The 22,829-nt window shown below is 37.0% G+C and overlaps 1 protein-coding gene across 1 annotated transcript in view; it reads left to right on the forward strand.

Annotated features, from left to right (window-relative positions):
* Positions 1 to 428: 428 nt before the first annotated feature.
* The window catches only part of atp10a (ATPase phospholipid transporting 10A), a 64,315-nt gene continuing 41,914 nt past the window's right edge, over positions 429 to 22,829 (forward strand). Inside the window, exons 1-3 of the mRNA XM_039689281.2 lie at positions 429 to 1,084; positions 16,187 to 16,391; positions 18,601 to 18,686. Of these exons, the coding sequence (XP_039545215.2) occupies positions 663 to 1,084; positions 16,187 to 16,391; positions 18,601 to 18,686 (713 nt within the window). The 5' untranslated portion in view covers positions 429 to 662. The remainder of the gene's footprint in view (positions 1,085 to 16,186; positions 16,392 to 18,600; positions 18,687 to 22,829) is intronic.

Raw genomic sequence — 22,829 nt, forward strand, 5'->3', positions numbered from 1 at the left:
AGACTAGACTAAAGAGACTTAAGAAAAGTGATAGCTAGGGACTGACTGAATGAGATCATCTTGAAAGTGAAGAGTGACTGAGGTCATTCAGACTTTTTTTGAGAACAATGCATTTTTCATAATAACAACTAAATTAAATACAATCGCCGCATAAACTGTAAACAACTTTGCGTCTTCCATTAGAATCCCCTTTTCTCAATGGTAACGCGTGGCACTTCCAGTTAAGATGTTTCATTTGTAAGTGGGCGGGGCTATGTTTGCGTCATCGGTGACGTAATTTTGTACCTCCAGTGATTGGCTTGTTTTTTCAACACGGTCTGCGTAAAACCCCGCATGAACAATCATACGGATGGACTTTAAACAGCAATACTGATCTGTGGGTTTATCCATATGATTTATGTTACTAAATGTGTAACAGCGCGTACGTATAATCGCTCGGCCCTGCCTTAAAGCATCTTCATCCACTGAGGGAAAAAAAAGATGCCGCTGTAAAACTTTTCAGTAACGAGAGAAAGGGAGAGAATTGACGCGATGGATGAGGACGATAAAACAGAGTGAAGAGCATTTCATACGGCCCTACATCATCAAGGAGGATCAGCATGATTACATAGATACCATCTTTTATTTGTTCAAGGAAAAGAGACAAAAGTTTTGGTCGAAGTATGGCGCGAGAGACTGGAGACACGAAAAGTACCAAAGTGAAAAAGCATAAAAGGAGGAAAAGCAAAAAGGAGAGTAAAACAAGGATTGTACACGCCAACATTTTGTATGACCATACCAAAGGAGGGGATAACCCCAACAACAGACACTATGCAAACAATAAGATCAAAACCACAAAATACACTCTGCTTTCTTTCCTACCGAAGAACCTCTTCGAGCAATTTCACCGGTTTGCCAACGTGTATTTTGTTTTCATAGCCTTACTGAATTTTGTGCCTGTGGTCAATGCGTTTCAACCAGAGTTGGCTCTTGCCCCTGTGGTTTTTATTTTGTCCGTTACCGCTATCAAGGATTTATGGGAGGATTACAGACGACACCGCTCAGATAAAGAAATAAATCATATGGACTGTCTCGTTTACTGCAGGTAAGCACGTGCTTGAAAACTGAGCCATTACAAACTGCCATAAAGCTGGGTGTATTTCTTTATTTTTACTTGTCGACAATAGACGCGATTACTGATGTGATTTTGCCTTGCTTCTGGACCTGTGGGCCTGCATGCCTAAGTTACCTGTTGACTGAGGAGTCTCAGGATGTGGATCATGTCTGCATTTTGGACGCGCACCTGGTGTTTGTTTGTTTACAATTTAAAGTTGTAACCGTGGGTCAATTTAATCCTGGGTTACCTTGCTCCATGTTTCACACGGTCCATACTTATCCTGGGTTGTTATTGAGGTGCTGTTGAGATCACACAGTGACAGTAGGCTACATTCGGAAACGCTGTGTTAGCGTTATTTGAGGTAAAATATAGCACGCAACTGTCTATTAAGTTACCTGCTTATCCAGTTGTCGCCATATAAATCTCTTCTGGTTGTCTTCCATCTTTTGAAATATACCTTTAAAAATTATTTTAACGTTTTCCATACAGGCCTACCTTTAACTGAATGGAACTTTCATAAGGGAATGAATATAGGCTAGATAAAGTCACCATGAAATTGAAATTAACCATTCTTGTATTTGTTTTGAATAATTTTCCGCGCACATCATTTCAGAAAAGAAAAAGAATGTGCCCTATATTATTTAAAGTCCCACAAGACATTTTTTTTTCTGGTTCCAGAAGCCGAATATCCGAAAATACTATCGATTCATTCAATGCTTGTAACTTTGATTCAATGATCGCCCCATTGAAGTCAGCCCTAAACCGTTGTAATATCGGTTATCTGTTGCCAAAAAAACAAAAACAATTACTTTCCATCATTACATTTTACCTGCTGTCACGCATACCTTTGGCCCACAACCAAATTAGAGCAGGGTTTAATAACCCTTGGTTAAAAAAAAGATTATCATCCCAAAGTAGGCCTACAAGTAAAACTGAAATGTTTTACATGGGGTTAAATGGATTGTTCACCCCAAAATCATTTCCATTAATTGTCATTTCAAACCTGTAAGATTTTTATTCATATTCGGAACACAAATGAAGATCTTTTTGATGAAATTGGAGACCTTCCTGTCCCTCTGGTGAAAATTACCCAACTACGTTGACACTTCAGAAAGATTGAAGCATCAATGTAGTAGTTTCAGTTTGGTAGCTGTCAATGGAGATTACAATACATAAAGCTCTCATATTTCATCAAAAAGGTCTTCATTTGTGTTCCGAAGATGAATGAAAGTCTTACAGGTTTGGAATGAAGTAGCCTAATTAGTGTCACAATTTTCATTTTTGGGCAAACTATCCTTTTAAATGTGATATGCAAAGTCTCTAAATGATGACGGGCAAGTTTGTTGGGAAGTTTTGGTGCTGGTGCCTTTATATTTCTGGTACATGTGTTATTTGAAAAGCCTCATGACACCCATAAGGATGTACTGTTTTACTGATATAGGGAAAGGAGGAACTTTGACTGAAGTATCTCATTGTGGGTAAATGAGTGTTGTCACAGTGGTGGTGAATATGATTTCAGGCCTCAGCATCACTCTTGTAGGCTACATTGAATTTCAATGAGTTTAAAGTAGCACTATGCAACTTTTCAACCTTTATAATATTTTTCCAAAACCCTTGAGATGTACATTGACTTAAAATAGGTTGAATGACAGGTCTGCCATAACCTGACGTGGACGTGTATCGCTTTTACTGGCACTCTGTAATTTCGGGGAGTGGGTAGGAACCCGAGCACAAAAAGAACTACAAAATTCAACTGCTTTACGGCATACGTCACTTCCCCCACTTCCTCAAATTCCGATACGAGAGCCCGACTCATCCAAGAGGTCCTCGCTCCTAAAGGTAACATTTTTTGGGGTACGGTAAAATGAGCGAACAAGTGATTTTTTTTTTTTTGGTCTGGTGCATCAATTTTCCCCTGCCTAGCAAACGTGAAGTGCATCAGAAACAGAGCACTTGTGATCAGTTTACAGTTGGTAATGTGTTGTGTAGCTTCATCCCTCGCTGCATCGCTTTCTTTTGAGGGCGCTTAACACACTCAAGCATCCCCGTAGAGCCGGGGCAGGCAGCTCGCACCAGCTCGAGATGTGAAAGTATACTGATTACTGAGTTTGGTAGGGGCTACATTCTTGCAAGTAAATAATACATGATTAGACGGTAGAGGTCGACCAATATGGTTTTTTTTCACGCCGATAACGATCCTTTGAAATCCGGGTCGGCCGATGGCCGATTAATGCTGCCGATTTATTTTGGCTGATATTGGCTTGGTTTTTAACCTCTATTTGAAAGATAAAAAGTAAAAGAAATGATAATTACTTAACATAGACAAACTTTCTCAACAAAAACATTTTATCATCTCAAAAAATGTCCTGAAACATGTATTTTTGGTTTGTTTTGTTTGTTGACGGACAAAGACAAATGGACATAACCTAATTATCACAAAAAAGGAGAAAAAAAAACTTTAAATTATTTAATTTTTTATTTATAATTTTAAGATTTATTATATTTTATTTAATTTAACTTCTAACAATAACGTGTTTCATTAGTAAATTGCTGTTGAACGATAAAAACAACCACCAGATGGGAAAAAGATAGTTTACAAAAACTTTAAATGCACCACTACGGACCATCCGTCTGTTGGTCTTCAGACAACGGCATCCCGTTGTTGGTCCTTTTAGTCTACAGTGAAATACAATCACACTTTACACTGTTTGGCCAGCATTTTAACCATGTTTAATCCAGCTACTTACTAACAGTCAGCGTTGTGCCTGAACGCGTTCAATGAACGATAGTTCATGAACGCATTCATATTTAGGTCTGCTGCTCACTCGGCTGGAAAATGACTGGAAAAAACACGTGTTCCACGACAACACTAGACTGCCCACAGATGCATCTGCCTAATAATCGGCTTGATATACTTGAATATTGGCCGATGCGATTATGTTAAAAAATTGGCAAAAATCGGCCGATTAATCGGTCTATTAGACGGACAAAATAATCGGCCAGGATTAACTATCCTATGTCTGCAGGCTGATAGTCATGTTTGTTATTTATTTTTCTGGTGAAACTGTCTTGCCTCAGGCTGTAATGCAAATCGATTTTTTTAAATTTGCTGATTAATTCCAGCTTGATATCATAATATTGACGATATGGCTATTATCTACCACACAAACAATGTCTGCTAAAAATCTAGTTGCCAAGGCAGATTTTTCATTTAGTTTAACTTAATGTACTACAATTGCTAAAACTGAAATAAAATGGATAGAAACTAGGCTATACACATAAAAAAACTAATAAAATGACAAGCACACAACATTTTTCTAATTTAAATGAAAATAAAAAATGAACTAATTCAAAACATTAATAAGAACTATAATAGTAATGATACTAAAATAACACTGCTCATTCATTTAAGTGAAGGATCCCTCTTCAAACTTTAAAAACTGGCATTCAGCTCCTTTCTCACTGTTGGAGTTTATGTGGCAAACAAATTACTCTAAAGTGTGTCAGATAATCAAGTTAGGCACTCTTTTGTGTGCAGTTTTGTCCTTGGCTATTAACACAATGTACTTGCAGGAACAAACTATAAACCTCTATCCACTTGAAGCTACAGGTCCTTTAGCAGATAAGACTTGACACTTTGCACAGAAATGAAGGACGTTGGATTGCTGGTGAAGCATCTGCCTTGTTTTGAGATCTTCCTGTCTCTCATTTGCACTTTTGAGAGCTTGCACTTGTTTATTTTTCAGAGTCAGGGAGTCAGACTGTATTTCTTGATGAAAAGCGGCTCTGTCAGCCATAAGGCCATGTATCAACTCTGTCAAAAGCCACAGTGTTTCTCAAACTCCACAATCTGAGCTTGTGCTGTGCCAGTGTTGCTCTCAAAGCTGGGTTTGATTGAATTTTCTCCAGCAAATGACTATATTTTGAAAACCGTTCCCATTGCTTACAAAACAACACTGGATTACAACAGATCAAATCTGCGGTATGATATCATCCCAGACGAACCTGATTTGACCTTTAATATGATTGCAAAGTTTGACATGGAATCTCACATTTAAAGTTGGACTGTAAAGGACACATTTCCATTTAGTGTTAATGAGTACAATATTTTGAAGAATGCAAGTGTGATTTGTTCGATGGGACCATGCATTTTTCTTTGCTCTTCTTCACTAGTAATTCCATTGGGTTTCAGGAATCATGATGTTTTTGTTTCTGAAAAATGTTACCCACTTGTGCATGGCACCCCAGCAGTACAGTATAACTACCGAGTCCGACATCTGAGTGTCATGTTGCCTGATGTTATTGGAAATAAAGTGATTTAGCTTAATTTTTAAGGAGAGGCCTTTCTGCATAAAACACAGTTTGTTGTTGAACACTGACTGCAGCACTGTGTTATTAGCCAATTTTTTTTTTTCCATTTTGCATTGTGTTATTACACAGTGATGTAAAGGTTGATAAAATTATAAACGATATTGTAGAATTTCATCTCTTTCATCATCCATTGCATCTTGCCTCATCCATGGATTACGTGTTTGCCTGCAAACAAACTTCAAAACAGCTGAGAAATTAAGTCAAGTTTATTCTAAACTTTTTTTTTAAATGTACTTTATTCCTGTGGGTTTAAAACTGAATTTTCAGCACCATTACTCCAGTTTTTAGTGTCATATGATCAATCATAAATCATTCTATCATTCTCATCACTTGAAAGTAATTTACTCACTGTTTATTTTTATCTGCCATCAGACTAAAGTTGGCATAAAACTTCGGTATGGGTTGTCTTGATTTGGACTTGACTGACAGGCTGGCATTGATTTGCGATAGTTTGCGGCGCGTTGGCTTGATGAATAGGGGCTCAGATCTGAGGTGATGTGATCGCCATATTGCGTCGGAAGTGCCGGGAGTCTCCCGCATATTGATAGCGTCTCCCTGATGGCCGCAAATTAGTTAAAATCTCCCGGAATCCGCGCATAACATACATAGCGCGCATGGCAGAGAGGGAGTGAACGAGACCTTGCGAATATGCCACGCGAAAGCTAGTCCCGCGCTCTCCTATTGTTAATAAGAAAGCGATAAGGGGCCGTTTACACCTGGTCACTTCGGAAGTATTTATTTTTAAATATATATAAAAGCAATATTCGAATAGTAACTTTAGCATTCGAATAGTATTGATTATATATTTTTTTTAATATTCGAATTTCGGAATTCGTTCCAACAGCCCTAGACACCACAAGGTTCATGCTTTCTAACCTTATCATCTTTGTTTCTTTCTTTTTTTTCTTGCATTTGTTCTGCTTTTTGCACATAATATTAGGGCTGTCAAATGATTAATCGCATCCATAATAAAAGTTTGTGTTTACTTTACATAATATATGTGGGTGCACTGTGTATAATTATTTTGTATATATATATATATATATATATATATATATATATATATATATACTAGGGGTGTAACGGTACATGTATTCGTATTGAACCGTTTCGGTTCGAGGCTTCCGGTTCGGTACGCATACAAACCGAACGATTGCTTGGACCATTTTTCCTGCCGGCAAAATTCGTGCTGACGCGGCCAACACAACGTTGCGCAACATCAAATGGCAAGGGTAATGAAAGCAGAACGAAACTGCGCTACTCATTATGTGCTTCATGGATCGTTTATCAGTTCGGACCAGCAACATCTGTGCAGCGCGAGCCGATCTCGATCAAGCAACACTGTTACTACATAGCGCTAAGAGATCCGGTAAAGAAAACATTTGAATTCGCCACTGAGGTAATAACATCGCTGCGAGATCTAGTGAGAAGCATTCACATTTCTCCGTTATTAACCGTAGATCTCTATTAGATCAAACAGCGCTGTCATGGAAACCAGGAGAAACACATTGTGCCGTGAATGAACTAGTAATACACCAGCAACATTCACCATGGATTTAATATAGTAACACTAACTGGAACCAGTTTGGCTGGAATGGTGAAATGCTTTCAAGTACTTCACACATCTTTTTCCAGCACTTCAAAATTCAAATATTATATAAATATATATATATATATATATATATATATATATTTAAATGTTATTTTTAATGTGATGACCAAAACATTATTTGTTCATCCTTCAAAGATGACCCCCATTTATAAACCTGAAAGTTTCAAGATCTAGGAAAACTCACACTTATTTAAAAATATTTTTTCTTTAAACAAATAGGAAATTTCTCTGGCATTTCTTTCTTTTTGCTGTATCGAAAACGTACCGAACCGTGACTTTAAAACTGAGGTACGTACCGAACCGTGATTTTTGTGTACCGTTACACCCCTAATATATACACATATATAAATACACACACATGCATATTTAAGAAAAAAAAATTGTATATACAGTATAAAATATTTATCTATAATATAAATGATATATAAAATCTATATACATGAAAATATTTCTTAAATATATACAAGCATTTGTGTGTATTTATATATAAAATAATTTTACACAGTGCATCCACATATATTATGTAAACAAACTTTTATTTTGGATGCGATTAATCGTTTGACAGCCCTACATAATATACAAAAAGTTTATCAGTAGTCATGTAAGACTGGAAAACTGGTTAAAGAGAAAGTATCTGACCAGTGGCCTCTAAAGACAATGGCATTGCTTGCAAAATTAACATTTGACCCCCTACCCCCTTCCTCTGAGCATCTTATCTACATCTCTCTCTCTCAGTCAGTAACACTGAAATTCGAACCCTTATTTTTGTAAGATTGTAGGATCGCAAAAAGCCATCTGTACATGGTAGGATATGTATTGAATGAGGGTACAATCAATATCTTACATTGTGTGTGGGAACAATTCCACCTCTGGCCTTAGACATATTTATGAAGTACGGAGGATGCCGGCTCTGTCTGTGGCTTCTTGTTATGAGTTGCTCTTCTGTTTTGACGTTCATGTTCATATTTTCACCATCCTAAATATAAATTGAAGGTTTGTCTGCCAAGCCATAACATTTCTTTATTTCCTGATCGACTGTGCGCATGAAGGTACGCGTTTTATTTGCAGGGTCATCCTGTTCAAACAGAGAGGACTATTTTGGGGGACACCTACACAAATTGAGTTCCTGTTTAGCTTCAGAGTAAACACAACTTGGAGAGATATCAATGATTTGTTAACACTGCAGGGTCTCTGAGATGTCAGCACACAAGGCAGATGCTCATGTTGGACGACAGGAGAAAAGGGTTATGTAAGATAAAAATGATTTTATTATGTAGCTGCAAAGTCCGTTTGGGAGCACTGTGATGGGAGCATTTTGAGTCAGTGTGAGTCAGTTCAAGAAAATTACTAAAACCTTCACAGCCTGCCTCTCTGACAGTTTCACATGGCCTATTGTTTGTGTTTGAGCAGTACTTGTAAAATAATGCAAGTAATTTTTCATGAGAGACAGCGGGATCAGGAAAACAATAGAAATGTCTAGAAAGCGAGTGTGTCCCCTCCTTTCCTGTGTTCCGTGAGCAGTCGCGAGATCAAAAGTCTCTTGCTATTGTGTTTCTTGCTGCTCTTTTCAAATGCTTACAACAAAAATATCGCACAGTTCTTATGAAAATCTGTTTACAGTGTGACAAGGTGTCCAGGGGGATTTTCATATAAACACTTCTTTTCTTGGAGGGTTGAGCTTTTGCAGGGTGAGGCTATTTCAAACGGTTTAGGACGGTTCATCACCTCCGATAATTGTAATCACTAATACAGTTCTAAAATTGATATCTATATCATGGTAGTAGAGGCCTTGACTGTTGTCTGAAGAAAGTGATTTTTTTTTTTTTTTCATGATGGTCCATTAATGTTGAAATAAAGCAGGCTTTGTTAAGTGATTACTTGACCTAATTCTTTATTTATTTGTCTTAACCTTCAAATGGTCTTCGTTTCCTGTTTACACTTCTGGGTTTCGGGGTCTATACGACCCCAACAATTGATTAAGTGTACACTAGGGCTGTGAAACGATTAATCGTGATTAATCGCATCGAAAATAAAAGTTTGTGTTATATAATAAATGAGTGTGTAGTGTGTATAATTATTTAGTATATATAAAAACACACACAGGCATGTCTATATTTAAGAAATATTTGCATGTATATACTTTATACAAAATTTATATTATACATAAATATAAATATTTGATATATTAATAGCACATTTTTCTTAAATATATACATGCATGTGTGTATATATATATATACAAAATAATTATACACACTACACAAACATATATTATGTAAACAAAAACTTTTATTTTGGATGCGTTTTTTTCGTGATTAATCATTTCACAGCCCTATTGTACAAACAATATACATTTTTAATCATACAAATAATATATCATTTTTTGTGTACTTCTCATCTATTCATTAATGCTGTGTTTTTGCAGATATAAAGTACATTTGTATCCATATACCACGCAATTCCTCAACTACACCATTAGCTTGCATATGAAATATAATTTTTTTATGATGCATTGCATTTATGCTCTAGTACTAGGCCTTCATTTCTGTGTAAAATATTTCAGATTTATGCCGGAATTTTTTTTTTTTTTTTTTTTTTTTTGACATGAAGAAAATATATTTCGTTTTTTTTTTTTTCACATTTCCCATTCATTTCAATGTGGGGTCATATTGGGGGCGAAGACCAGAAGTGTAAACGCTTTTTTTTACGTACCTTCAGAACAACCGAATCAAGCCCAGTTTGTTTTGTTGTGTGTGTATAGATAGATAATGTATGAAAAGTCACACAATCTTATTCCACTGAAAAGGGAACCTTTTTTTTTATTAAGTAAAAGTCGATTGGGGTCGTATAGACCCCATGACCCGATTGAGGGCCAATTTGTGATTGTTTACACGCATTATGTTTGCTTAATTCAGCAAGAACTTATTGAATTCACCAAAAGTGACAAAGACATGTTAAAAATATTTCTATTTCAAATAAATGTTGTTCTTTTAACTTTGTTTGTCAAGAATCCTTAACAAAAATGTATCATACGTATAAAAACTGTTTTTAACATTGATATTTAGAAATGTGTCTTGAGCACCAAATTCTAATGATTTCTGAAAGATCTTGTGACACTGAAGACTTGAGTAATGGCTGGTGAAAACTCAACTTTGCCATCACAGAACTAAATAACATTTTGTGAGCATAATTGTTTAGGATATTGTTTATGTAGATTCATGACTTTCTAAAACATCCAGGTTATGAAATGTTATTTCTTTCTCTTTTTTTTCAACTGACTATGGTGTTTGGGTTCTTTTAATGTTATAAAGTTATTTTTAAATAAAGAGCTTATTTAAACTTGTTTAGGACATTAAATTGCAATAAATTAAAATCTATTACATTAATTCTAAACTGTGTGTGGTAGCTGTTCATTGCGTTTTGTATACAAAAGCTCAGGATTTTAAAGGTCGTATTCTATGTTGATGAATCTTTTATTACTATTTTCATAAAGTCTTTGATCAGTTTGGTCTTGCTACAGTTTGACATGCTTATGTTTTGAGTGATTATCATTGACCAAAATTGAGAAATAACATTCTGCTCCCATGACACTTCTGTCCCACTCAGTTTTTCCATGCACACTAGTTTCTGTCTGTGGTTAGAAGGCTTGCTTTGGGTGGTCTTTTCATTTATTTTCTTTCTTTTATACTGTATCTTTGGCAGCTTTAGTAGTGATGTGTTATTGGCTTGCATGTGGGACCATTTGGGTTTGTAGGAATTGTGTAGAGAAAGAGCCAATCTGCTTTTCAGAGAGCAACCTTTGTTTCTGTTGACTAGATACACCCATAAGCCTTTATTCTGCTGAGCTGCTTGTTTTCTCTCGGAAGTCTTGTTGGTGGACCATTTCCACATTTGTGTCGCTGGAGGATATGACCTTAAAGTTCAGTTCCAGTCGTCTTTTCTATCTAGGTCTGTTCTTGAATATCCACATGTCCCCGTTCTCTTCTGCATTTCTTTGCAAATTTGTTCCTAAATTAGCTGGTTCATGATTTTATATACTAATGTGCTGCTCTTCAAATTATGCAATGTTTGTTATTGCTCAACATCTTGCTCAACAGCTCAAAATGACCACAGATACTAACTGATATCTCTCCCCCCTCTCTTTAAAGAATCTAGAGCAGGGATGGGCAACTCCGGTACTCGAGGGCCACTGTCCTGCAGTGTTTAGCTCTAACCCTAATTAAACACACCTGAACAAGCTAATGATCAATGTTTTCAGGATTACTAAAAACTAATTTTTCACAGGGTTAGAGGAGCTAAACTTTGCAGGACTGTCGCTCTCGAGGACCGGAGTTGCCCAACCCTGATCTAGAGTATGACCTCGACCTCCAGAGGTGAAATAAAAACATGAATTCTCGTGGGGGTTTGTTGTTAGTGACACATGACCGCACACCACTTAGCATGCCCAACACTTACATTTATAACACTTGGTGATTATCTTTGAGTGAGAGAATGCCAAGAAAATTGTCCAAGGAAACACGCCCTGTCTGCACATGCATTGTCTACATCTGGTGAAAGCTTACATTGTAGCAGAGCTATCTCAATCACGGTTTATGGACTAATACTATTTAGTATTGACTTATTAATATTAATGACTTATTAAAAACCGAACATTACTGAATGTTCAGTTTCCTTGCTTTGCCTTTCAATGTATTGATTTGAAAAGGTCTACTCTGTTCATTTAATTCCAGTTTAGTGTAAGTGACTGGTAATGATTTACTGTTTAATTGTTACATGCCTATATTTACATGTATAGTGTTTATATTTTAATATGTTGAATTGAAAGCTAGCACAATTTTTCACCCCCTTACTGTTTTGTGAGCCATTGGGGACATAGACGAATGTAAATATTATGTATGCGGTATGCACTACTGTTCAAAAGTTTGGACTATGTTATTAGTTTGTGTATTCAAATAAATGCTGTTCTTTTGAACTTTCTATTCATCAAAAACTCCAGAAACATTCTTGAAAAATGATCAAGTTCTCCACAAATATTTGTAATAACTTAATTTGTATTTGTAATAAGTTTAAATAACTTTATTATATTATAAAATTATAAAAATTATTAATTATTATTAATTATTAATTATAAAAATAATAGGAATTGTTGTTAAAAAATAATTATCCCACCTTTGAAGCAATTTTTTGATTGCCTGTGCCAAATTTATTGATTTAAATGAACTGAAACTGAATTGTGTGCTCATGGTCATCCTTTCACTTGTTTTCACATTTCCTCTCAGTAAACTCAATTTTCAGTTTCTTACTCTCTCTGGCTGGTCTTTTTGTTGATTCATATATCAGTCTCCCAGGATGTTCAAAAGCCCCTCCCAAATTCTTAGGTTTAAGCATTTACAGTGACCAGAATTATTTACAAAATAAGCTAGATTGTGAATTGCTTTTTCAGTGTAACATCCTCATGACCACCCTAATCTGTCTCTGCTTCCTCTCAACAACATGTTTATCTACTTATAGCTGGACACTGTCTGGCACTACTGACCCTCAAAGTCATGTGCCGGTAATCAGTAATACAGTTAAACATGGGTTCAGAGTTGATTTGAAGGTAAAGTGTGTAATTTACACTCCTGGGCAACAGATATGGTGGGCCAAGCCAAAAGTTGGCAAATATTTAGTGGTCTTTTAATTGCTTATCCATTTTAATCACATCCTCTGTCAGGAAATTAGCAAGAATTACACCGTTAGAGATGCAGATAGCCTTTTACAGGAGGAAGAGTTTGTTTCACTTAATGTTGATGGGTTCAAACAGTTCATAGTTGAAAAATGTCTCCCAGTTTGTTTGAGTTTAACAATGTTTACTACAGTATATGGGTTCGAATCTGGAATCTGACCAGACCAAAACATGAGCCTGATGGACTTGTTTTCAAGCCGTTTGTTCTCAATAATATCTGATCATTCCTCTTTAAGATTACAACTTTTCATTTGTGGGAAGAAAGCCATCCTGCAATATTCCCCTGTACTCCAAAGCATTAAATTTTTTTTATTATTTTTTACAGTGAAGTATAACTCCCCAGTACCAGCCGCTAAAAAGGCTTCCCACACATTTATTATTATATTTCCCACCAGGTTTTCAAAGACACCGCTCTAGAGCATCACAATGTAACTCGTGTTTCATTGTGATTCATCACTCCACACACAACTTCCACATTCTACCAAAAACTTCCTTCTGTCCTTGATGTTTTTCTGAGAAAGCATTAAGTACTGCATGTTCTTAAATTTTTCTAATTTCCTGACCAATAAATTGTGGTGAAGTCGACAATGAAAAGCTTATTGTTTAGCCATTTTGGGTTTGGCGCAATTTTTTTTTCTTTTTTTGCCCATGAATGTACGTGCCTCCAAACTGCACTACATTTCTGTGTGGCAGTAAAAGAGCACTCTTATGTGTGGAAGGGCGGGAAAAGAAACAGAAGGAAGTTTTGTTTAGCAGTCCCTGCAGCCATGTTTGCCAAAGCCCTGTAATATTATTTTTGTCCTCCTGAAATAGGCGTCATGTTGTCCATCATGTTAGGCCTTCACCATGATGAACACTACTCTCCCAGTTTAGAACACGGCACAGATGTGGTTTGTTTATTGTTCAGTTCTGTGTGGAGTTTGTTTGGTCTGGTTGTTTTTCCACGTTCAGCGCTTATAAATAAGTTCTCTATTAATGCAGAAGCATCCGAGGCAAATGTCAAATAAGTTTATGCTAACGCAAATTGTGAAAATTTGAAAAAATTTAAAAAGAGCACAGTTCTCTAATGGAAGACAAAGAAGATGTACATTGTTTTGTCTGTCCTTATTTTAATTTATTTTTTTTCACCAACATTTGGGTCTAATTTCTGTGCCATTATCTCAATCAAGGCTTTCTTGAATTACAACAGTTTATTTCTACCTTCATATAAGTCATGCTTGCTAAGGCTGTTCAAAACCTCTAACCTTAAACTCTAGAGTGTACCCTACATGGCGCCATGTGATTCAGAATTCATACTTTGCAGTCACGTGACTACCATGGATGCCTGGCGGGCAACAAACGGGTATTTTCAACATAGTCCTGTAGTTCCAGGTCTTTCTAGTATCAAGTCTGTTAGCGAGCTAGCTGCAAAACTATGGACTGATTAACTCCAAGGTGAAGGTAGTTAAATTGTGTAAAGCAGACAAGGTTTTATTTAGTTTATCGAGCAGTAATAATTCCTCCGTAAATCTAGCTCTACTGTTCTCATTGAAAACCATAGATATCACAAACCTCTAAACAACCCATCACACACTTTTGTTGTTGTTGTTAGCAAGATACGACAGATAGCGTTTACACAGCCACCAGCGAGAGCGTCAACATGCCCTGAAGACATTCAATTTTCAATGAATTTTGCTGCTCTCGCGGCGGCGTGAACGTACAGTTAGCCTCACAACACAAACCGCTGACTCAACAAACCAGCTGGTGGTGTTGGTTGACGAAACTACAGTTTAACTCAGACACGATTAATGATCATACACCCATTGTATTCAAACTAATGTTAAATTACCTTTGATGGAGTGTAGGGTTGGGTATCGTTTGAATTTGAACGATTCTGATTCCGATTGCGATTCCTTGTTTCGATTCCGGTTCCTAACGATTCTCGATTCCGATTCTTTTAAGAGGCAGGGTCAAAAAAGTTTAGCTAACCTTGCTAACCAACGGCCTTTCTGAATGAAAAAATCCATTCTGAAGGAAATACTCCTTCTGTAAAAATACTCCTTTTGTCACAAATTTTGCATTTTGCCGAGATTTTGTTATTTTTAGAAAAGGAAATAGGATCACGTTGGATCTCCGACGTAAGGTACTCATGTTCGACTCGCGTGGTTATGCCACACTTCCGGTAGACGCTTCTTCGGTGTTGTTCAGCGGTTTCTTCTTCCGCTCGGCGGACTGTGAATATCGAAACTAGGAATCGAAATTTTAACTTTTGAACGATTCCGGGAAAAACGAAAAGTTAGTCTCGGTTCCAATCGATACTCGATTCTCGATACCCAACCCTAATGGAGTGATGGAATGATTACTGCACACACAGATGTGTAACATTATACTGTGAAGGTTGCTTATCTCATCTGGTTATGGCAAACAATCGCACAACAACTATCTGGTGTGTCATTTACACCTCGAAACACCAACTTTTGTACAAAAACTGCCGACGTCCTGGCAAGATCCTTGACTAGTTTATTGGGTTTCGTTGCTGGATAATGGCGTTCTTGCCCGCCAACCAGTACAGTGACGTCATGTGCAAAGTATGAATTGGAATTATCCACCCGGCAGGTCCAAAGACTTCACTGCAATTAATGTCTTTTCTTGTGCACTTGTGCACAAAATTGAAAGGCATGTATGCAAGGCAAGTTTATAGCACATTTCATACACAATGGTAATTCAAAGTGCTTTACATAGATGAAATTAAAATAATCAAAATAAGAATAATTCAATCAGTTTAGAATAAAAAAAATGAAATACAGTGTAATCAGTTGGACGAACAGTGGCACAGTGCTCATTCAGTAAATGCACAGCTAAACGGAAGTGTTTGAGTCGTTTGATTTGAATGTGACTGTAGGATCACATCTGATCTCTTCTGGAAGCTGGTTCCAGCTGCGGCTGGCATAATAGCTAAAAGCAAACTCACCACGCTTAGAGTGAACCCTTGGTATTTCTAGCTGATTTGTTCCTAATGATCTGAGTGATCTATTGGGTTTATATTCAGTGTGTATATCTGCAATGTATTGAGGTCCTATAGGCCATTGAATGATTTATAGACCAGTAATACTTTAAAATCAGTCCTAAATGTAACTGGGAGCCAATGTAAAGACCTGAGGACTAGTGTGATATCTTCATATATTCTGGATCTGTTCAGAATCCTGGCAGCAGCGTTCTGTAAGAGAGCCAGTGAGGAGTCCATTACAATAATCCACCCTGCTGGTGATGAAAGCATGCACAATGGAATATGTGTATAGAAAAACATTGGTGTCTGTGAGATTAAAAAAAAAAGCCTCTTTGCTTGGATACATCAGTATGACTAAATTACATTTACAGATTTGTTTTCTTGTGCCATTTGTAGGAGTGAGAAAAGGTATGTGGAGAAATACTGGAAGGAGGTACGGGTCGGAGACTTCATTCGTCTGCGCTGCAACGAGATTCTGCCGGCGGACGTTCTTCTGCTCAGCAGCAGCGACCCAGACCGCCTGTGTCACATCGAGACGGCCACACTGGACGGCGAAACCAACCTCAAACAGAGGCAGGTGGTGCGCAGCTTTATCGACCTGGTGAGTGTTAAGGACTGTTGAGTGTTTGCTGTGAAAGTTGAGTAAAGAACTGAATAGAAGCATCCTGGTGTCAAGAACAGTTAATGTGATCCTGTGTGTATTCAGCTGGTCTGCGTTTGACCACTGAGATAACTTTAGTCAATTCACACCAAAGTCAAATATTAATTTTCCTTGGCACTGCTCAACCTGTATGTGTTACGTCTTAAAATGTCAATAAGAGAAATCTGAAAGCTGTTTGGCAAAAGAAACTGTGTATCAAAACCTGTTCACCCCAGAAAATGAATAATCTAACAATTTCCATGCTGCAAAGGGACAAAAAGTACCTTGAAAGTAGTCAATAAAGCCTGTGCCCTATATATTATAAGTCTTCTAAAATCTTAAGATTTATGTGAGCAGCAGGCTGAAATTTTGCAACACGTAGAGGAATTGGGTATGGCTCGAGTCGATACAACTTGTTTTATGTCCGATACTACACACACACACATTAATGTAACCTGTCAATAGCGGTTTCTATCCAGTTGCACTTTTATGCGCAAAATTTGGAATATCTTATGAAACATTTGCAATTTTAAAGCAGTGTTTCATCCCATGTGTTCAAGAGAACTAAATTGTCACTTCCTGGAAATTTTGAGCAAATTTCTACAAATGGAAGTTGCTTCAATTGGGAAAGCCTCTTTGGCACGTCATAAATTTAAGAAACGCTATAAACTCTGTTATGTTATCTTGCATTCAGATGCCTGGAGTTTGGGAACGCACTCACGTGACTTCTGGGAGGTCATTATACCAAAATATTGTGAGGACCGACTTTGGCACAAACATTTCAGAATGATTAAACCAAACCAAGGTTTGAGATGCAGTGCAGTGTGCAGTGAAATTGGTCTGCTGGTTAGTTCGGTTATCCAATCACATCCATTGTTAAGGCAAAGTAACGGGATGTTTCTTTTTTTTTCTTTGAGCATTTGAGAGTTTAATTCGGTTGTTCATGTCTTTTTTTTTTTTTTTTTGGCTTAAAAAAATTGTCCTCCCAAATGATGATTTGAGATCTACATCATGGTGTCTCCTTCCAGCTGTTTTTTTATTTATTATTTAATTATTTTTTAAAATTATGCGATATCCCAAAATTCAATAAAATTGGTGGGTGGAATTGGAAACATAATGTAAGTGCAGACCACTTACTACTACATAATGGTAAAATCTTGAAAAATGTACAAATTGCTCTTTGTGTTATAACTTAGATGGCAACCTTCTTAAAATCTTGTAAACAATACATTTGTGATGGGAGTACATAAATATATGCACAATAAAAAGCATTTCTTTTTGAACGTATGCTACAGATTTTAAATACGGCAGCAGACATTAAAGATGCGATTGAACAAATTAATAGGATAATAAATGTATTAATTTATATTTAATTGCACAAATCCATCATAGTTTGAAAGGCTCCAATACAGAGCGGCACAAAAGAGCCTAAGCACATCCCGAATGTGTGATGATGTGCTTAAAGCAACATGGATTTACCGGCAACCCTCAATCCACAATGAAAAATTCATAACCGTTAGAGAACAAAAATAATATACACTAAGCGTATTACATATGTCTGATAGTTTTAAATGGCATTTACTGTGTGAATGAGTTGTATTCAGTCCTCTCATCCAATAGCAAGTACCACACCATATTCAGGATCACCAATAAACTCCAGAAAAATAGTCTTTTTAAACAAAAGCCCAGGCTTTGTTCAGATTATGCACAATAATGGGAACATCTTGGAGAGAGCTTTACCATGCTGAGTTTTGTAACTGAACACGACATGCTGTTTGAAGATGCTAAATGGAGAATTACATTTACATTACACAAGAGTTTCCATGAACTTCTAAGTTTCTGAAATGAATATACTGTCTGTTGCTCAAAAGAAGACTTGAAATATAATGGACAAATAGTGCGTTTGTCCCTTTTTTTAATAGCTAAATGGTAATAACCATGGGTAACTAACAGTATCACATTTTTATGTATTCTGCCTGACCGATCCAAAAGAATACCGGTACCCAGTATCGACTGCACTTGAGTACTGTGTATACTGATAATCACTTTGGTACATCCCTAGGGAGAACAGATAACTATCCTTTGATCATTTATAAAAACTTGAACTCTTATTATTCTGGTGATTTTTAGTGTTCAGATCCCAAATTGCAAATATGTTTTTCATTTGCAGGACTGTGAGTTTGACCCATCAAAGTACAACAGCATTATTGAATGTGAGAAGCCAAACAATGACCTCAACAGATTTCGTGGATACATGTAAGTTAAATGCATTATTGCTTTTTAAAGGGCATTGCCATTTCCGTTATTACACTAAATAATGAATTGGCCAACCTAATCCTTTGAAAGAAATTGCATTAATGATTTAACCCAACAGTCTTAATGTCATGTCCATGTGCGTAGTCTTTGTTACATATGTGTATTGTGAATTAGTTTAGCCCTAGCAATATGTACTCCATTATATTCAATGAATTTCTTCTTGATAATCTGCAATGGTCTCAAACTCGTCTCTTGGATGGCCACTGTCCTGCAGAGTTTAGCTCCAACATGTTCCAGAACAACTGTCTGGAAGTTTCTAGTAATCCTGAAAACTTTGATTAGCTAGTTCAGGCGTGTTTAATTAACTCTGTAAGACAGTGGCCCTCCAGTTTGTGAGACCACTGCCAAAAGCCTTTTAGATGACACAGATCTTTCCATTGTTTTGTTTTGCCGGCAGTGATTAAAATTCCATTAGCTCTTGAGATTTAAATAACCAGATGAATGGTTATTTTGTGACCCACATCGATCCAGTTGAATATATTTCTAATGAATAGATGGTCCATTACAAAAAGTATTTCTCTTACTCCAGCATTATTCAGATGACTTTTCAACCCTGTTATTCTAACCCATTATTCTTCCTCTTACCAGCCGCGTTCTCTTTTGGAGAACTGTAGGAATGGGTCTCGAAGTCTTTTATTTGTCAGTGTTAGGGTTGTTAGATGGATGGAGGCTATCAATAATGCTGCTGTTGGAGTATGTGAAATATTTTCCACCAGAATGTTTTTTGTTTTGTTTGTTTTTTGGTGTGTTTAGATCAGATGCATGAAAAAATTATATTCTAAGAGTCTTTTTTGACCCTCATTTATATTATCATATTCCGTATTTATTGACTAAGAACAGTAATGCCAAATTTTACTAAGCGAAGCGTTAACAGACAAACTTTCTAAATCTGGTAACTTTTTTTTCCCCATTTGTCTTTCATTATAACAATGCCCTCTCATCAATATGGTTCTTGCTACATCTGTAAATATACACTTTTTGAGGAGAAGAAAAATTAGAATTTAGTCTCTATATATATGTTGTGTTATTAATAAGGCTTAAAGTTGTGTCACCAGGTTAAAGGATTAGTTCACTTTTGAAAAAACTTTTGCTGATAATTTACTCACCCCCATGTCATCCAAGATGTCCATGTCTTTCTTTCCTCTTAAATTAAGGTTTTTGATGAAAACATTCCAGGATTTTTCTCCATATAATGGACTTCAATGGGAACCAGACAGTCCAAGGTCCAAAAGACAATCAATAACAGTTTCAGATGCAGCTTCAAATGTCTTTAAACAACACCAGACGATGAATAAGGGTCTTATCATGCGAAACGATCGGTTATTTCAAAACTTGGACCTTGGACCGTCTGGTTCCCATTGAAGTCCATTATATGGAGAAAAATCCTGGAATGTTTTCATCAAAAACCTTAATTTCTTTTCGACTGAGGAAAGAAAGACATGGACATCTTGGATGACATGGGGGTGAGTAAATTATCAGCAAAAGTTTTTTCAAAAGTGAACTAATCCTTTAAGCATTTACACTGTAGTCACATATTTACCTTTTTGTATGCACTATTCGATACTATTCCATACATAAAACAATACTAAACTGAAGGATAAAATCATTCTTTTCAGAAGTGGGTTATTCAAGGATAAGTTTAACAATTTATCTTATGTTGTGTTATGATTGTGAATAAGGTTAAAATGTCAACTTTTTTTTTCTATGATATTGGTAAATTACCATAGCCTGGATGCCAGCTGAACTTGGCCCCTTCCCACAATATTTGAGGTTGGGAAGTTCGGTCAGGACTTAATCCATTGTGGAGCAACTAGGCTCGAACCAGAGCTGTCCGGACCAATCAAATTGTCAGAGTGGGCTTTATACGATGATGGACCGATGATCAGCAAGTAACCTAATCATCCATGTGCTTGGGTTGAATTTGTTTACAACAAAGTTGGCTGCCGCTGGAGAATTGAGATGAGTAGATTCTGGCCACACCTGAGGATCATAAGCCCCTTTTCCACCAAAGCATTTTGAGAGCCGGTTCAGAGCCGATACCTGCGTGCGAACCAGTTCTTTGTGTTTCAACAGCAAAAGAACCGGTTCTCGGCCAGGAGAACTGGTTCCAAAGCGGCACCAACTCTTTGCTGGACTAGAACCGTTCTTTTACGCCGTCATACTTACATCGGGGGCTGGGGGCGGGTTTAGATATGTTCTAAACATCTTTTCTGACCATAATAAAAGATCGCAAAGCCAAGAGAAACATTTGCAGAAACACGATAGAGTCCGCCTTTGTAATTGTAATGCAAGCGTTTCTATTTTTGTCATTTTTTTATTGAAGACATTATAAGCAAAGAAGAAAACAGTCACAATATAGAACAAATAAATGGAAAGAAAAAAAGACACAAGACAGGGGTACATAACTTATCAGAAAAGATTAAATATTAAACGAAAAGATTAAAAGATTATTTCAATTGTTTTTAAAGCTTTCTTGGTACACGAGTTAGAGATATTCCGAAAGTAATGTTGTATTTGCAATCGTTTCTAAGACGTATGGCGACGTACACAGCGACGTAATGACGTCGTTCCCTGGGCGCTCTAGTCAGTGGAAAAACAAATAGGTTCTGAAGCGGTTCGCAAGTTGAACCAACTCCGAACCAACTTTGAACCAGCACCAGTTCCGAGCCAGTTCTTCTTTTGGTGGAAAAGGGGTGATAGTGTGATTCTGCCATCGCGTCTGTTATAGAAGATCTATACAGCACATTCATTTTAAAAGACAAACAGAGAACCGCGATCAAGACATTTGTCGATCGGAAAAATGTTTACGCCGTCCTACGGGATTCAACACATGTTTAGTTGTAGGTCTATCAAATTGAGTGCAGAGGCATTTTCTTTCCTGGTTTGGTTGAAACATGCCCCATAATCACAGCCCAATGGAGAAGTATCAGACTCATATTCTGAATAGAACCTGAGTATGATGACGTCAGGCTACAAATACCATGTTAGTTAATTGAAAGTATTGATCATTCAATTCTGAGAAGCCCCTTATAGTTTCATGACTTTGAAGGCTTGTAATGCCAAATTAAATTGTAAACTTTATCAAACTGGAAAATGCACTCATTTCATAGAATGGTCAATGCATTCCTTGTGTTTTCACTTTTTAAAACGGATTGTTAATCTGGTGTTTAGACTTTCAAGTTGTGGATTAAGATTATACTCTGTTTATCTTGCAGTCTTAAAGTCTTAAGTGCTGGCTAAAGCATACAGGTCATAGGCTTAGGCTTAGCATGCATAATATATTTGGGCAGTAGTAAAACAAGAACTTCAGCCCAGTCAGGACTGTGCAGGTTGAAGTATTTCTCCTGTGTTTAGAAGAAAACCTGCTGCATATGGTATGGTAAAGACAGCGGGGCCAAGTGAGTCAGCTGACAGGAACCAGATGGATTATGACATTTATTTCCCTGGATGATGGAGAACAGATGCTTCTGGTGTGCTGCCAGCTTTTTTGTCCAGTTACCACAAAGTGGCTTACCGGAGCAAAAGAAGGAACATAATGCACCATGGGCGCCAAGGACTGTTCCTTGTTGGAGTGACGGCTTATTGCATTAAGATACAGTATCATCCCAGCTGGTGAATATGTGCAGTGCCATCTAATGAGATTACTACCTGGAGGGCATAGGCATGTCTGCAATAGGGTTGGGTATCGTTTGAATTTGAACGATTCTGATTCCGATTGCGATTCCTTGTTTCGATTCCGGTTCCTAACGATTCTCGATTCCGATTCTTTTAAGAGGCAGGGTCAAAAAAGTTTAGCTAACCTTGCTAACCAACGACCTTTCTGAAGGAAATAATCCTTTCTGAAGGAAATACTCCTTCTGTAAAAATACTCCTTTTGTCACAAAATTTGCATTTTGCCGAGGTTTCGTTATTTTTAGAAAAGTGAAGCCACACTTTGGATCGCCGACGTAAGCTACTCATGTTCGACTCGCGTGGTTATGCCAACACTTCCGGTAGACGCTTCTTCGTTGGTGTTGTTCAGCGGTTTCTTCTTCCACTCGGTGGACTGTGAATATCGAAACTAGGAATCGAAATTTTAACTTT

The sequence above is a fragment of the Pimephales promelas genome, chromosome 8, assembly GCF_988280905.1.
Source record: "Pimephales promelas chromosome 8, fPimPro1.hap1.1, whole genome shotgun sequence".
NCBI lineage: Eukaryota > Metazoa > Chordata > Actinopteri > Cypriniformes > Leuciscidae > Pimephales > Pimephales promelas.